This window comes from Mus pahari, chromosome 7 (assembly GCF_900095145.1).
Source record: "Mus pahari chromosome 7, PAHARI_EIJ_v1.1, whole genome shotgun sequence".
NCBI lineage: Eukaryota > Metazoa > Chordata > Mammalia > Rodentia > Muridae > Mus > Mus pahari.
This window is the reverse complement of record NC_034596.1, coordinates 51927928-51946386: the sequence shown is the minus strand read 5'-3', so window position 1 is coordinate 51946386 and position 18459 is coordinate 51927928. Positions and strand designations below refer to the sequence as shown.

The 18459-nt window shown below is 43.3% G+C and overlaps 1 protein-coding gene across 1 annotated transcript in view; it reads left to right on the top strand.

Annotated features, from left to right (window-relative positions):
• Nucleotides 1–10019: 10019 nt before the first annotated feature.
• The window catches only part of Baz1a (bromodomain adjacent to zinc finger domain 1A), an 86822-nt gene continuing 78382 nt past the window's right edge, over nucleotides 10020–18459 (top strand). The window contains exons 1-2 of the mRNA XM_021202127.2: nucleotides 10020–10188; nucleotides 10555–10696. Of these exons, the coding sequence (XP_021057786.1) occupies nucleotides 10584–10696 (113 nt within the window). The 5' untranslated portion in view covers nucleotides 10020–10188; nucleotides 10555–10583. The remainder of the gene's footprint in view (nucleotides 10189–10554; nucleotides 10697–18459) is intronic.

Genomic DNA, 18459 nt, shown 5'->3' with positions numbered 1-18459 from the left:
TTCCTTCCTTCCTTCCTTCCTTCCTTCCTTCCTTCTCCTCCTCCTTTTCCTTTCTCCTCTTCCTCTTCTTCCTCCTCCTCCTCCTTCTTTTGGCTTGGTTTTTTCAAGACAGGCTTTCTCTGTTTATCTCTGGCTATCCTGGAATCACTCTGTAGATCAGGCTGGGCTTGAACTCATAAAGATCTACCTGCCACTGCCCTTGAGTGCTGGGATTGTAGGGATGCGTTAACAAGCATAGTGTATGCACTGCTGAGCCTCACACCCAGGGCTTCGTGCACCCTAGGCAGGTACTCTAGCTTGACCAGCCACATTCCACAGTCCTATTTCCTTTATACCTATTTTCTACAGACTGAGAATAATAATACAAGATGTTTGAAATACTTTTCATCTGAGTCACTATGACTTCATTGTTCTTACTGGCAATGTGCTAAGAGATGTTTTTAATTTAATTTTTATACCTTTTTTATTTTTACTTTTTGTAGTTCTGGGAATTGAAACTTGGGGCCCTCAGTATGTCAGGCATGTGTCTGTGATGAATCACATCCCAGGTCCTTTTGCATTTTAATTAAGAAATTATTGTAAACTGGGCGGTGATAGCAAGTGCTTTTAATCCTGGTACTCGCTCTGGAGGCAGAGGCAGGCAACATCTCTGAGTTTGAGGCTGGCCTGATCCTTATAAGATGAAGTTCCTTTAAGGGAATCAAAGTGAAGTTTAAATGTGTGATGGTTAAGGGAGGCTCGGATATATTAATAGACCAAAGGAAAACACTAAGAAGGGGAGAGGTGTTAGAGAAAGAGACATCCAGGAGTAAGGAAGGATCTAAGGTGAACAAAACACGTCAGAGGTGCGTGTTTTCTAGCTTGTTGTCAGTTGCTGTGACAAATGCCACGGCGAGAAGCTCCCTTCAGTCAGTTCCTTTCCTTACACAGCCCAGGGCCTCCTGCCCGGGTGGCACTACCCACAGTGGGCTGAGCCCTCTTACATCAATTTGCAATCAAGAAAATGCTCTACACACATGTCCACAGGTCATTCCAATGGAGGACTGACCTATGGGCAATTGAGCAGCTTCCCTAATCCCAATGTACCAGGGTGACCATTGAAGCTAACTATGACAGTGCATATTAAATTCTTGGGAAGGACGAAAAATGGGGAATTTGCATTGAAAACAGAGGTCATGCGACATGGCCTGGGCTCTGTAAATAAAGCAGGAGGTAAGTGATTGCTAAGAGTAAAGGTTAGAGCTGAAAGTGGAGGAACTCTCTAGACAGAGCCTTCAGGAGAGTGGGAAAGAGATTTTCTAGAAAACCTGCTGAGGGGCACACTCAACATAGCCAGTGTGGGATGCCTTCGAAGACAAGCAGAGGGTTGGCAAAGAACCCAGACTAGACAGCGGCTTTTTGGTAATATCTAGAAATGATCACAAAGGTACCTCATAGCTCTGCTGAACACCATGAGGAGGTGGGCGCTTGGCTGTGTGTGTGGTTACCTGAAGAAAGGAGAGAGTAGCAACAGATTTGACTAGTGGGCAGGTATCATGTAAACCTATCAACTTCAGGACACCCTTATTTCCTATTTCTGGGAACAATTTAATAATCTATTTATTATTATTGTTGTTGTTGTTAATAAAGTTTTTGAGACACGAGTCACTCTGTAGCCCAGCCTGGCTTTGAATACACAGGATTCACCTGCCTCAGGATGCTAGGACTGTAGGCAGGAGTCACCACAGTCCATAGTGCGGTATTTCAGCTCCCTCCTGATCCTAGTCTATGCTTGATCACCCCGTTTCTGCCAATGCTGTTACTTGCTATTCTGGACTCCCAGGCCCGAAATCTTGGAATCACCGCTTTTCTTCTTCTCTTAGCGTCACTCACACAGTCACCTATACAGTCATACGAGGACGAAGTTTAATTTATAGAGAAGGCACACTAACATAAACAATGCATATTTATGGTGATACATCATAATTAATGCCATGCAGTCTTTGTTCTGGAAAGAGTCAGGACATACTGTCAGTTGCAGAGTGCAGCTGACAGCAGGTAACTGGAGGCTTCAAGGAGCAGGAGCCCACAATGGAGGGCTGCAGTAGGCTCATTTTGTGATTAAGCTTCTACCCCCTCATCCCCAGTAGTTTCCCTGCCTTGAAGGCTCTGCCAGATCCAGTACCCACTACCCCCAGACTCGTCTTTTGAGAGTTACTCATCATAAGTCTTCAGGAAACTGAAACAGGGTCCCCAAGAAAAATAAGAACGCCCTGGATGTGCTCATGTTCAGTGAGAATGGGTACAGCTATTGTACTCAGGATCGGGGTGGGAAGGCGGATTTAGGAAGGGCTTCTCTGAGGAGAGACACGGGAAGAGATAGCAGGGAGCTTGCAAACACCAGGGCGTAGTGAACAGGGGGATACCAGGCAGATTCTGAATCTTTCAGGGAGAAGAGTGGATCACTGAGGCCCGGGTAGAGAGCATGCTAAGGAGTGGGCTGACGTCTTCCCCGGGCAGAGTGTATTGGATTTGTCAGTCAGGAGTCAGAATCAAGGGCAGTTTCAGCAGCAAAAAAGGAAGTACAGAGGGTAGGTAAAGATACCACAAATGCAGAGAATGGGGAAGGATCGTAGATCTCGTATGGGTTGAGAAGGAAGAAGGAGAATAAAAACCAACAGGCTTAGTTAGTCCCTGTAAAACAGACCCGCACTAGTTCAGAGCCTGGGGCATAGATCCCTCATGGGATCTATGATGGGAGTGAGATTCCCCACAGGGGTCTGAGGAGATGGAATCTCATCAGGAAAATGGTTTTATGCCTTTATAATCATTCTCTGACTGTAATGCATGCCAACTTGCACGTGTATGATTGTACAGGCTGAACAACTATAAACCAAAAAGTTTCCGAATCTAAAGTTTGAGTATGGGTGTGACGGCACAAGCGGGGGTGGGGGGTGGGGTGGGGGGGAAGTCCCACCTCTGATCTCTTGAGCTGGGCGATAATGAAATACCAAATAGCTGGAAGCTGTTTGCATAGCTGTATACAAAGCATGAATGGCAAGAGAAATCAGCATTAAGCATCTGAAAGGATTGCAAATACTTTCAGACTCTAAACTGGATCTTTTAATGCTATATTGCCAGTGTAAATTTATATAACTACCATAAATTTAGTTAAGTCGGGAGCCCAAACTAGGTCTCAGCAGGTTAAAATAAAGGTATAGAGGGGCTGTACACACCTTTTGGACCTTTTTAGAGGGATAATCTTGCCCCTTCTAGCTTCTAGAGACAACCACAAGGGTTGGGGGATGTAGCCCAGCTGTGGAAACCTTGACTAGAGATAACCACATTCCTTGGCTTTTGACCCAGTTTCTTCATCCAAAACCAGCAGTGCCACATGTCTCTGACTTTTGTGCAATCACCCTCAGTCAGGGACTGGGGCTATGGCTCAGCAGTGAAATCTTACCTACATGTGGTAGGCTCTGGCTCCCCCCCCCCCCAGGAGTACATCCAAAAATAATAATAATAGCAATAAGCATAGTTGGGAAGTGTCTACTTTTAAGAACTTCTGTAGTTGGGTTAGACACAACTAGGGAGCACAAGGCAATCGGCCCACCTCAAGGCCCTTAACCTTAATTACATTTGTGAGTGTCTTGTATAAACTAACATACAGGCATGGGCACCTCTGGAAGTTTTACTCTGCCTACCACACTAGAACTAAGTATGAGGTTCTTATTTTAAGGGGGCAGTTTGAAACAGGCAAAATGTTTAATCTTGGAAAGTTTGGAGCTAGAGAGATGGCTCAGTGGCTAAAGCATCTGCTGTTCTTTCAGAGGATCCATATTAGGTTCCCAGCATTCATACCTTACTAGCAATCATCTGTAACCCCATCTCTAGTGGCTCCGACACCCCCTTCTGGCTTCCACAGGCATTGTCTGCAAGCGGCACACATACACACGTACATGTAGGCAAACGCTCATATGTAAAACAAACAAGTACAAAATCTGTTTTTTAAGTAAAATATATATATATATGGAGGTTTGATATTTGTACTTGACTTGGGAAAGATACTTGGTCAAATAGGTGAACTACATTCTAAAGGCCAGGCATGTGGAGTGTAAAGGCTACAAAGGTGTAGAAAAGCAGCCAACTGAGGTAAAACTTTCAGCCTATGAAGAGAAGTAGAGCTGGAAAAGTGAATCTCAACTATGCTTAGGAAGGAAGAGAGGCACTTGATCCAAACATTAAGACAACAGAAATCACAGTGGTGGCAAGACTTGCAGGCTCTAGAGAGGGTAGTAACAGAAAAGGGAGACACAATAAGAGTTTTCATTTCCAGGAGCTTGCGGGGTTAGCGTGCTTCATATGGAGTTCTTAGGTTAGAATTTACAAACCATCTTCAGGGCTAGCTTCTGAATTCAGCTGCTTTGTGCCTCTCCTTTGTTACCATGTAGTCTCTGGGTGTATGTGTTGCCACATGAGTGTACTCTTTGTAAAGCCAGATGGCCAGTTCTTGATGTCAAAATAGCATTTCTTGGCAATCCAATTCCAACTATAGAAGCCAAATAGTAAGAAATTCTATTCTAACTTTAAGTACTTCCAGAGATATGATAGAGGCAGTCTTCTCCCCCAGTGGGCTCTGTATACTTGCTGCGTTCCAGGCACTGTCCTGAATATTTTTTTTTTAAATTAAAAATCCAAGTAGTAAGAGTTTCAATGATCCCTGCTTGGTAGGCTACAGCATGAACACAAAGGAGAAAATAAAAGAGGAACAAATATATCCTAATATTTTCTACTCTAGTAACAAATTAGTCATTAAATGACATGTCAGATACTAGTGAAACTGTAAAATGCTGTTTTGCTGTTGATTAAAGGGAACTCTGTAATCCATATTTTAAAGCCACTGATTTATTCCTTGTATATCTGGTTTCTTAAAAGAACAATAGATTTGGCTGAACATAGTAACAATTTATCCTATAAGCTACAATCAGCATATATAATCTAGGTAGATTCTAGATGTATGATCTACATTCTATCTCCAAATTAAGATGAAAGCAGTTGTTCACCTGACTCTACATCAAATAATATAATCAAATTTTTGTTTTGTACATCTACCTAACCACTGATCCCAACAACAAACGTGTGCCAAACTCTTGTCATAGAGGGGTACTGTGCAGGGCACTGTGCAAGGCTATATGCGATAACACAAATAACACATAACACAGGTATTTAAATTTTTATAAACTTATTATTTATATAAAATATCTAAATTTTTTATGAAATTCTATTTTTATAGTTCTACACTTATTTAACTTTTATTTCCTATTGTAAAGTAAAATATTACTGTCAGTTACCTGTCTTCATCTTCCTCTTCTCTCTTCAGTGTGTCTTTGAAATGCGCATTCATCTTTCTCAGCTCTGTCTGCCCAGTATGTTTATCCTTCCAGATGTGTCTGCCTTAGTGTTTGTGTGGCCGAGGTGTTTTTTTTTTTTTTTTTGGTTTTTCGAGACAGGGTTTCTCTGTGTAGCCCTGACTGTCCTGGAACTCACTTTGTAGACCAGGCTGGCCTCGAACTCAGAAATNCGCCTGCCTCTGCCTCCCGAGTGCTGGGATAAAAGGCGTGCGCCACCATGCCTGGCTATGTGTCAGAGTTTTTTGCCTGCATGTTTGTATATGTGTCACGTGAATGACCATGAAGATCAGGAGGAGGCACCAGATCCCTTGGAACCATAGCTTTAATTATAAGAAACTATATGGGCACTGGGTATTGAACCTGTGTTCTCTTCAGAGCGTCAGTTGCCATCTCTGTAGCCCTTAGATTTATTTTAATATCAAGCAAATATGTGAGCATATCAAGTCATAAAATATTCACATACCTTTTGTTCTTTGACTTCCTCATATTTTAATACCTGAATACTAGCCACTGTATACACACAGCATAATTTATATAATGTTGACATTTCCATTTGTTTTAATCTGGCATTTCCAACACTACCAAATTAAATATTCATTATCGAGATGCCTGTGGAATATCTTCCTACACATGGAATTTCTAGCATGTTTGTAATTTTATGTAGATTTTTTTGTCTATCTTCCCCTCTATAGAAATTTGTTTTTCCACAGACTTATCAACAGAGTGGTGAGCTTTGCTAACACAGAAGATGAAAACTGCTTGCTCAGTGTAGTCCTAGCCCGAATTTCTCTTATTAATGGGATTGAGAGTGTTTAAAAAGCCAGTTGCATTTCTACTTGGTGACTGTGGTTATAAGAATTTTTCATCTATTAGGGAAATTTGTCCACAAGTTGCAAATATTTTTTCCCAATTTGATTTTTGTATTTCAACTTTGTGGTAGCTGCTATCATCCAAGACTTTTAAATTTTTCTTTATGGAATCAAATATTGTGAATTCTGCGTTTCATGTTATAATTTAGGCTTTCCTCATTCATAAGTACCTTTAAACAAATTCTATGGTTTCCCGTAGCACTTTCATGATGAATAAGTATTCTTTGTAATTTTTTTACTTTAAATGTATTTACTTATTGCTGTGTTAATGATGTATGGATGAAAGTGTGCCATGGTGTGTATGAGGTCAGAGGGACTATCAGGATTCAACTCTGATCATGGTCTTGTCTGGCAACCATTTGCCCAGTGAACCATTTTGCAGGCCTCATTAACAACCATACTTAATTATTACACATTCTAGATCGTCTTGCACATAGAATCAGGTTCCTTGTTTCAATTTCTATCTGAGCTTGAATAGCAAATCTTTGTTGTTTTCCTTTTTGTTGTTTGTTTTGCTTTTTTGTTTTTCAAGACAGGGTTTCCCTGTCCTGGAAATAGTGCTGTAGGCCAACCTGGCCTCAAACTCACAGAGATGTGCCCACTTCTGCCTCTGGTATTAAAGGCATAGGCTACCACCACCACTGCAGGGCTTGAAGAGCAAATTTTAAGTATACAATAGGAGTAGGGAGTGTCGTTTTTGGACCATTGAACAGAATGGTGGCATCTCCACTTCCTGATTCAGATGCTGGTGTCTGACCTACATAACTTCTCCAGCCTCAGTGGTTTCATCTGCAAGATCAAAAGACAAACTGTGCTAAGCTTGGGATGAAAACCGTATGATTTGGTTAAAGTCTACAGCATATGCATTTGTGAAAACATGAACTATCATTGTGTTGCTGATGGTCATAGACAATTCTTCCACATTTACTAACTTCTTCCTAGTTCTAATGAGAAGAGGCTGGACAACATGAATCAGCCTGCGGTGGTAGCTCGCCGCTTTATGTTCAGCATCCCGGAGGCAGAGGCAATCGGATCTCTGTGAGTTTGAGACCAGACGTTTCTACAGAGCAAGTTCCAAGACAACCAGAAACGCTGTCTCAAAAAAACAAAACAAGGGGCTGGTGAGATGGCTCAGTGGGTAAGAGCACCTGACTGCTCTTCCAAAGGTCCTGAGTTCAAATCCCAGCAACCACATGGTGGCTCACAACCATCCGTAATGAGATCTGACTCCCTCTTCTAGAGTGTCTGAAGACAGCTACAGTGCACTTGCATATAATAAATAAATAAATCTTAAAAAAACAAAACAAAACAAAAAACCAACCAATCAACCAACCAACCTAAAAACAATCTGCATCAGTATTTTCCAAACACTCACAGGTGATTCTCCCGGGCAGCAGAGGTCTAGAACACACCTATGCTCTTCGTAGTTCTTCACATGGGAGGCCCTCGGTCTGATATGAGAACAGTGACTCTAGACCTCTGAGGCCTGAATAGAGAAGAAAGACACGTCCTGATCCACAGCCAGAGGAAGAGAGAGAGCCTGGACCTTTCCTGGGCTTTTCAAACCTTAAAGCCCACCTCCAGTGACACACTTCCTCCAACAAGGCCACACCTCCTAATCTTTCTAATCTTTTCAAAGAATTTCACTCCTTGGTGACTAAGCACTCAAATATCTTAGCCTATGGGGACCATTCTTATTCTAATGACCCCAAGAAAACAAACTTTTGCACATGACACTTTTAGTTTTCTAAGCTTACAACATAACATCTTCTAACCGTCACAAATCAAATAAACTATACATGTAACCCAGAAAATAAGTGTACTGAAAATTGAGTATGAGAGCAGAAAAATTGATTTTGATAGTATTTATTTGATAGGCAAAAGAATAAAATATTAATTTTGGTAGCATGATAAAATAATCTAAATAGTCAATATTTGTATTCATAATAAGAAAATAAACACTTGCTTTTAAATTTTTAAAGAAAAATTTAAAATAATATTTACTTATTGGAGTGGGGGACACAAAAGAGGAGATCAAAGGACAATCTATGGGAGTGGGTTCTCTCTTTCCATTATGTGGGTTCTGGAAATGGAACCTAGGTAGTCAGGTTTGGTGACAAGTGTCTTAATCCACAGAACCATTTGCATGCCTATCTTACTGCTTTTCGATAATTTTAACAAATTTTAAAACGTGGCAAATAGTAAGTTGAAAACTAGAAGTATTCATAGAGTTTAATCCGTTTCTAGATTACCACTTATTTTAACTTTTGGATTATATGTATACTGTGCTAATACAGACCACAGGCTAGGGGCTTAGCATGCTTAGGCCCCTGGGTTCACCTGCATCTCTCTCTCTCTCTCTCTCTCTCTCTCTCTCTCTCTCTCTCCCTCCTATACTCACTCACACGCACGCATGCACATACACACACACACCACTCACCTTATAAAATTTCTTCTTGCTCCTTGTTTAGGTGACTGTTGTAGGTGCTATTAATAACTATGTCCCAGAGAATTCTTACTATTATTCTGTATATTATTTGGAGGCCAAATTTTAAAACACCAAGCCTTTAATTGTGTACTGTGTTCTCTGAAAAGCATACAGGCTTATGTATATACTTGCCACTGGGAGACTTCTAAGCTTCTGGGACTATGCTCCTGCAGAAATGTGTATGCACACACACTGTTAACTGTTTTTAAGTGTTATAGAACAGACTTTCACCAAGTTTTGTTTTTCTAGCTATAATCATCTAAAAGTAGTTTGAGAAGTTCATAACTGGTAAATAGTCTTAAACACCTCCCACATACAAATAGTTATGGAAGATCTCAGTTTTTAAAATCATTTCACAGTATTAGTAATTAGGAAAAAAAGTAACATTTTACTGGATGACTATTCTTCAGTTATACTTTTAGACTCGTTCTTACATGTTAATTTGCAAATAAGCAAATAGAGTGATGGCAAAAATTATGAAAAGTTGGTGCACATTCTGAATGACCTCTAATTTAGAATATCCTTTTCAATTCAAAAGTCCCAAGTCTTATAAGAATTAAATTTGGTTTCATTTATGAAAATTACTGATATGGGAAAATTGTTTTATGAGACATTTCGGTAGTAAATTTAACATCGTTAAGATTCTAATTGAACTGAACATTGACCTTAAGTTACTTATAGATTATAAGTTACTTATACTTTTAAAAAATTCTGTGTTTAGTTTTAAATATGTGGGGGATCATGTAAGTGTGTTGACATTTCAAACTTATGTCTTTTCCTGAGCTATCAAACTCTTTGAATTGTTTTAAGTATCAAGAAGGACTGGTGTCAAGAAAAGTACTTTCTTTCAAGATGGATGTTTACGCATGCAAAATACTTTGAGGGTTTTAGCGATTTCGTTTCTTATGCTTCTCTTCTTCAAAACGCAATTTAAATCGGAGCCGGAATCCCCTTTTCAGCTCAATAGCTGAGCGCTGGGGGCCCATTGGAAAAGATGAAGGCTTTACTTTGTCAGCCATGTGTTTAAGGAACACTAGCGCTTTCCCCAGATCTTCTGGCCGATAATCTCAAACATGGAGGATGCTTCTGATTCTTCACGAGGGGTTGCTCCATTAATTAATAATGTAGCTCTCCCAGGCTCTTCGCCCTCTCTTCCTGTATCAGTGACAGGCTGTAAAAGTCATCCAGTAGCCAATAAAAAGGTAGAAGCGAGAAGCGAAAAGCTCCTCCCCACTGCTCTTCCTCCTTCAGAGCCGAAAGTAGCTCAGAAACTTCCCGGGAGCGCGGAGAGGCGGGGAAGAGCCGGCGGGACGCGATCCCCGCGCGGAGCCCGGCGGTGGCAGCGGGAGCGGCGGCGGCCGGGAGAGACTCCGGGGCGGGGCGGGCCGGGCCCTCGCGGCGTTCCTCGTGGGAAGGTGCGGCGGCGGGCAAGTGCTCGCAGGTGAGGGGGCTCGCCAGCCGGCGTCCCGGGGAACCGGGAACAAAGCGCGGCGGCGCCCGGGCTCCGTGGCCGCCTAGCCCCGGGGGATGCGTCGAGCACGTTGCGAGTCCCGGGACCGGCGGTGCGGCGGCGGCGGCGGCGGCGGCCCGGAGCGGCGCCGGGGGTAGGGAGCCCGCCGCACCGCCCGCCGCCGGGCGTCCTCCCCATTGTGAGGCGCCCGCGGGACGCGCCGGGGCCGCGGCCGCCCGACAGACTCGGCACCCCGGCGGCGGGGAGGACCGGACTCGTCTGTCACACAAAAGGCAGCCGAGCCGCCCGGGCGCTCCCCGACCTTACCGGCTTTTTCCTTTCCCTCCAATTTGCTAGGGACGCGGGCGGACGCGCGCAGCCGGGAGATGCCGCTGCTTCACCGAAAGCCGTTCGTGAGGCAGAAGCCGCCGGGGGACCTGCGGCCGGACGAGGAAGTTTTCTACTGTAAAGTCACCAACGAGATCTTCCGCCACTACGAGTAAGGCCGGCCGCGGCGCGGGCGCCGGGGCAGCGGGGACAGCCGCCCCCGCGCCCTTTTGTCTGTCTCCTCTTTCTCTCCCGGGGCTCGTGACGGGTGGCCCGGCCGCCCATCCCCCGCGCGCCGTGACCGCGTGGGGCGGCTGGCGGCGGGGCCCGCGGAGGCCGGCGACCGCTCGGAGTCGCCGCGCTCGCCCCGGCGGGCGGGCGGGCGGAAACTCCCCGCCTCGCCCCTCCCCGCCGCGGCCGCACGCGCTCGGCCGCCGGTTCCGGGATCCCCGCCGGGTCAGCCCGCGCGCCGCCGCGGTCCGGCAGCCCGGAGAGGGATTCTCCGAGCCCGAAGGCAGGAAGCAGGCTGGCCCCGGACTGGGGTTTTCGCGGTCGCGCGTGGCTTCTGACGTTTGGTACTGGGAGGCTGCCGGGGCTGAGGTGGCGACAGGGGCGGGAGTGGAGGCTCGCTCCGCGGAGCGGGCAAGGGGTCACTTCCCCGGCCGGGAGGACGGGGCCGGGGAGCGTTGGGGGGCACGGGTGTCCCGAGCGGCGGCCTCGCGTCCCGCGCCGCCTAGGCCTGGGAGTGTGCGACGAGAGCCACGCTCTGTCACCGCCTCTTCTTGGTGACTAACTCCGGTCCCCGGGGAACTCGGCGTCTCCGCCCCCAGGAGACCTGCGAGGGAGAAGTCGAGTCGGGCCGAGCGTGGGGAAAGGAGTGAGAGATATAGCGGGGTTCCAGACGCCCCTGGTTTTCCTTTCGAGCAACCAAGAGCTAGGCGGTGGGAGTTGGGAGAGGGGGGGTTAGACAAGTTCAACTCCAGCTTCAGTTTTGTCGCCTCCAACCCCCCAACCCCGCCCCAACACTCACTCCCTCCTCTGGCGCATGTGGGCCGCCTGACATGTGCCACTGCTTTTGTTTTGATAAGAACCCGAAGCTGCTGCAGATGTAGCTTCAACTCCCAGTTTTTTAGTTCATTGCTTGGTGTATCCGAGAGTTTCCGTGCGTAACTCAGTGACACGAAACAGTGGGTATGTTTCAGCGACCCATGTTTAACCCAGTCACGGGAACAACCTGGTACACACACACACACACACACACACACACACACACACACACACACACACACACACACACACCTCCTCCTCCTCCACTCAGACTCTCTTTGTGGCTTAGAAACCGTAAGTTAATAGCAACCAAATAGGTTGTGTGAAGGAGGATTTCTGAGTATGAGGGCCTGGGAGAAAGGCTTGATCCAGGGAGGTCTTTAGACGAACTCGCTGAGAAAGGAGTAGTGAGATTAGAAAAGTCAGTTCCAAGTAAGACCCTCCACCCGCTACCCCATCTTCAGCTCCCTAGAAGGGGTTACAGGTAAACATGTTGTATCTAGAGAAGATAGTACTTTTCACCAAACAGTACCCTTAAGTAGGAGTGCACATCTCACTGGGCTCCTGTACGGACTTGTTTTATTACTGAGTGCACTCTTGTAACTTCTTAGGTGAATTTGAGTTGGGTAACTGTGCGAGGATGATGTCTTCATCTAATGTTTAAGCTAAAATCCTTAGGAACATTTCTGATTATTTTTTAATTTAAGAGTACCAAGAAAATAGTTAACAGGCTCCCATCCAAAACTCTTCCTTGGTTTTATATAAGCAGTCTTTTGAAAAGGCTCTCCTGGCATTGGTACTCAGGAGGTTGAACCAGAGGGTCTGCAAGTTCAAGGCCAGCCCGGGGGCCACAGAGTGAATTTTGGGTCAGTCTGGGTTACAAAGTGAAGACCCCAGGTCAAAACACAAACAGTGCCTCCAATCCAAACTTCAAAAAGAGGCTGCCATCACTGTAGGGGGCAAGGTAGACTTGACTTTTATTTCCTGTGAATTAAAAACCTTTAGTGTACTTTGGTTCCTGGGATGAATTATTCTAATCACAGAGAAGTCTGAAATGCTGAAATAAAGATTTTTTTTTTGCATCCCAACATGAAAAGTAGAAAATTGTATGTTTTGTAGTCTTATAGGATATTAAAGCATTTAAAGATGGCTTAAAACAATCACCTCTGTATTTTCTCCCCAGTGCTAAAGAATTTGAGGTTTTAGAAGTTACAAGCAGTTTAAGAGAGATGATTAATTTGGTAACATATTTGATGATTTGCTTTAAACAAAATCACATTATTCTGTCCTTAGATAGTTAATCTTTATGATTTTTGAATTGGCTATAAAATACAAGACTGTCATTTAGCTATGTTAATTTACTTTGAATTATCTTCCCATTCCTTTAATTGGTAAAAAGTTATCTTTCCAAAACTGCATTTAGGATGGATGGTGTAGAAACAAAAGGAAAGCCATTTTTACTTACATCTTAGATTGGTTCATGTTAATTTTAAGATTACCTTTTATATTAAAATCTTGTATTTGTCTGAGTAGTTATCTATGTTCACCCAGTTACTTCAGCTTTCTTTTTATTTCTTGAATGTAAATTTCTGCCTCAGCCTTCAGCTTCCAGCCTTGCTCACTTCCCAAGAAACCTCCAACCTCCTGGTTAATCTGTCAGAAACTTTTTCATTGCTAGGTAATATTCTGTCTCTGTCATTGACGCCTCCTCTGGCCACACTGGTTCTGGCCTCCTCCTGAAGGGTGTGCTTGATCCTATTACAGCTCATTTAAGACCCTATGCTCTCTAAGAGAGAGACTATGGCCAGGATGGATTGCCAGTGATTATACAGTATTAAGTTCCCCTGTTTAAATAGTTTGGACTGCATGTTTCTGGATTAATTGCTAACCTGTTTGCCCTGCTCTCTGAAAGCCTACTACAAACAACACATTAAGTATAGGCAAATGTATGTATTAAAGAGCATAATTTAGTTTCAAGGCAGGTAAAGATTTATACTATAATTTTGACTGGCCCCAATTTTTTTTTTTTTCGAGACAGGGTTTCTCTGTATAGCCCTGGCTGTCCTGGAACTCACTTTGTAGACTAGGCTGGCCTCAAACTCAGATATCCGCTTGCCTCTGCCTCCCAAGTGCTGGGATTAAAGGCGTGCGCCACCATGCCGGGCCTGGCCCAAAATTTTTATTTTTGGTTGCAAATTGTTTTAAAAAAAAAAAAGACAGTTGGCTCTTAATACTAAAACTTATTTATCTTAAATATAATGTCTTATTGATTTTTTTTATTATTCAGTAGTTTAATATTTTTGACTTTTTTTTTTTCTACTTGGAATTGAAATTTCGCATCTTTGACGCCATGTAAAGTTTAATACTCTCTTCCACCTCACACTAGTAGGCAATCCAGCTTGTTTCAACCCAGAACAAGTGAAGTTTACAGTGAAAAGTTCCCCAGGAAAAGATTTGACTAGCTTCTAGTACATTGTGTTTGGTTGTCTGTAGTTCTTGTGAACTGAGCCCTTTTCATGAATGAGGAAGGGTTACAGGCTCTCTTGATTAAGCCCCTGGATTGCAATTGTAATCACATATTTAGCACTTGATGGCACTAGCACTGGGATTCATCTTTCTAAGACCTTCCATGTTCTGTGCTTCTTGATGTGTACTATCACATTTGGCTTCTATGAAGAATTCTTCCTGTTGCCCAAGTTTATAGAAATATGCACAAAGAAACTAGAATTACAAGCTATTCAGGTTAGCTCCCTAGGTCTCTCAGTCAGCTCAGCACTGACCTTACTGCGCCCCTCAGAGATTAGGCTCTAGGTGGGAAGTGGACAAATCAGAATGCCGTTTATTTATGAATGACGAGGTGTTGTGTGTAGCCCAAGCTGGCCAGGAACTTGAGACCCTCTTGCACTTGAGTGCTGGGATTGCAGGCATGTGCCACCACACCTGGTGCCATCAATTTGTCGTGGGGTAAAATGCTTTTCATACCAGCCAGTTTCCACACTGATGGCAGGATACACAAGATCGAGTTGTTGTCAAAAGCTATGTGGTGAGCATGCACTCTTCAAGGGAATGTGGAGAATCTTTCAAACTAGTGTCTTCAAGTTGGGTGTATTTAGCTCCTTTTCGAGAATAAGTCGGCCACATGTCCCTGATCATTTAGCCCACAGTCTTTTTTTCCCCTAGTGTAGAGCAGAGATTCCTAAATGCATTTTTCAACTTTCTTTCTTTACTCTTTTCTTCTCTCTCTCACTCTCTTGCTCTCTTGCTCTCTCCCTCCAGGGTTTCTTTGAACCAGGCTGGCCTTGAACAGAGATCTTCCTGCCTCCACAAGCCCAATTTTCAGCTTTATCTTTCTTATATTTAGCAGGCTATACTGTTTTTTTGTTAACACTTAGCTTTTTTCAGTCAAAGATGTATATCAGTAGCCGGGTGTGGTGGGGCAAGCCTTTAATCCCAGCAGAGGCAGAGGCAGGCGGATTTCTGAGTTCGAGGCCAGCCTGGTCTACAAAGTGAGTTCCAGGACAGCCAGGACTACACAGAGAAACCCTGTCTTGAAAAACAAAAACAAAAACAACAACAACAAAAAAAGATGTATATCAGTAGTTGTAATGTAATGGTCTACCCCAAAGTTAATGGATTGAAACAACAGCCCATTCTGTCTGCCTGTCACTGTTGTGTGGTTTCTCAGTTATGTTTTTATGTTTTGCTGGCATCCTCTGGATCCAATTGGAGGCCACACTGATCTTGAAAAAGTAAAGAAAGAAATGAACTCTGATACATGTGTGGGACTCGAAAGGATGATGTCTCTCATCTTAAGAGGGTTTCTTGAGGTGCTTCAGGACGAGAGAGCTGTGAGGTCTCAGTGTCGTCTTGGTTACATTGATGAAAACCGTCAATAGCCACTCTAGATTCATGGGATTTCAGACAGTCCAATGCCCTCTTCTGGCCTCCGTGGGCACCAGGCACATATGTGGTGCCTAGGCATACATGGCAGGCAAAACAAACACATAGATATTTTTAAAATGAAGTCAAAATTCAAAGACATCTGTACACCTTTAGCTTTCTTTGCCAATAAACTGGGTTTTAGGGTGTTCTAATCTGATGTTATTAATCAAAATACAGTGAAAGTTGGGCCAGCAAGATACCTCAGCCCTTGCAGTGCAAATCAGAGGTTCTGAGTTTGCTTAGGTCCTGGAACCCACAGCAGAAGGAAGGAACTGACCTCCACACGTGCTCCACGTGGCCCACACTCGTGTGCTTACACTCCCAACACTCAGAGCACACACGCTCCACACACTTGGAAAAGTTCCTCCTAAATATCCTGTGGGCTGGCTTTGTTGCTTGCCCTTGTCCTGTCTATAGTGACTTGAGCTCTGTGTCTTTTAAAACTTTCTGTTGTTCTTGTGCTTGCCCTCAAGGGGTTGCCAGGAAGGAATTCCTCAGATACTTAAGCTAATTAATTCCTACTCTGCTTCCCAATGCCCACTTTCTCTTGTATTCCTCTGACATTGTTTCTTTACTGTCCTGGTGATCCTCTTAGGACAATGGCTTTCAACCTGTGGGTCATGACCTTTGGGGATCAAATGACTCTTTCACAAGGGTAGCTGAAGACCATTAGAAAACACAGATATATATATTAGGATTCATAACAGTAGCACAATTACAGTTATGAGGTAACAGGGAAAATAAATTTATTGTTGGGGTCACCCCAGCATGAGGACCTGCATTCAAGGGTCACAGCATTAGGAAGGGTGAGAAGCACTGTCTTAGGATCCTTCTTTGCACATACGATCCTGAACAATGCTGCGGCGGTGGTGCACTTGGGAGGCAGAGGCAGGAGGATTTCTGAGTTTGAGGCCAGCCTGGTCTACTGAGTGAGTTCCAGGACAGCCAGGGCTACACAGAGAAACCCTGTCTCGAAAAAAAAAAAAAAACAAAAAACAAACAAACAAAAAAATCGATTAAAAAATTGAGTGCACATATCCTATAGGCATTTGTTTAGAATTAGCTCATTTAGTTTCTTTTATATAAACTGTTTATGAAACATAGCCCCATTTTATAGAAGAGGGAACCAGGTTCAGAGAGATTATGTAACTTACCAAAAGAAAAGTGATAAAGCTAGGTTTGGACATTTCCTCTTTCTAAGTGCACATAAAAAATGAATGTGGGGAGTCAGGCGTGATGGCACATGCCTTTAGTAGGACTAAAGCACCAGAAGCAGAGGTGGCGCTTCTCAGAGTTGAAGACAGCCTGGTCTACAGACCAAGTCCAGAACAGCCAAGCTCTGTTACACAAAGAATCTCTGCCTTGAAAAGCAAAAAAAAAAAAAAAAAAGAAGAAGAAGAAAAAGAAAAAGAATGTGGTCCATCCATTGAGAGTACATGTGTTTACTCTTGACATTTTTTTTCCTTTGGAGAGACTTTGAAAACGCTGAGATAATTTGTCTCCTTAGTGAGAAGTGGAGAAGTGTCTGCAGCATGATAGTATAAGTCCCATCTATCTTAGGAGGCCAGCATGATGGCAACATGGCAGAGGAACCTGATAACAGTTTGCTGGGAACCGGGGGAGCCCTCCAATAGGAGGGTATCTAAAGCGGATTCTGAAGGACGAGGGTCGTGGGCCATGTGGTGGGGCAGGAAAAGATTCTAGGTAGGAGATGTAAAGACCCGACATAAAGCAAGGGAAGTGTATTAAAGCCAACTCTGAAGTATGCGTTTGAATCCCACCCAAGAGTGCACCCAGTGCTTGCTTTACCTTTGCTACTCTTAATCCCCAGCATCACCACTGCACCTTGTACCACCCGCAGGTTGTAAGCACGTTATCTCTGTCAAAGGCAGCACTGAACAAAATGCAAAAGAAAATTTCATTAGAGTGGCTTTTACAAACTGGACCCCATGATTGTTTATTTATTTTGTTTATAAAAACTTCCTGGTTGATTATAAATGAGTATAAAGATACATTTTTCATCTTGCTGGTATCTTCATAATACAAGGCATATTTATCCTGTCATGCCCATGATCTAATCTGCACTTATGACCCTCCTAGAAAAGAAAAGTATTAGTAATTTTCTGGCCTTCCAGTAGTGGCCACCGTTTAAAATTTATAAGCTCTACTTTTCATCCGTTGCACATCACGGACTATTTTAAGTTAGGAATTCTGATTTTTAGCATGTCTAATCTTTTTTGGTGGTGGTGGGGGCAGTGCTTTAGATCTCTGCTATTGGATTGTTCTGGAGTTTACCACATTTTGCATCTGACTGTAAAGTTTCAGTCCTTAAGTAAAGAACTCTGTGTTCATCTGAATTGTGTGTGATGTTCCTTAATTCTTAAACCCACTAGGCTTTTAGTTTTCCTGATCCCTGACAAATTAACATCTTCTTATATATTTTGTTTCTTAGCTTGTTTACTAGAATTAATAGACTGGAATATGTGTTTAGGAAAGATTTTTACCTTGTACTCAGACTCTTACAAAACAGCGGTAAAGAGGAAAGGCCATCATATATTTCGTGTTTGAAGAATCAGATAACAAATATTTTAGACTGTTCTGGTCACAATGTCTCCCCTGTACAAATGAATTGAGAAAGCAGAGAATATATAGAAGTGAAGATGAAATTGTGTGCCAGTAAAATTAAATACAAAAGAAGGCTGGATTTGGCTTCTAGACAGTAATATATCTCTAACCTAAAGAGGCTTTTTGAAGAGTATAGTCATAAATCAGATATAATTTATGTTAGCATAAGAATTTATATTAAATAGTTCTTCTCATTTTGCATTTTCTTTTTGCTCACAATGGCAAAAATGTACTTGTAATGTAGATGTTGAAGTGACAGTGTGATGCTCCCTTGAATCTAGCATTAACAATAATCTTTTTTTTTTTTTTTTTTTTTTTTTT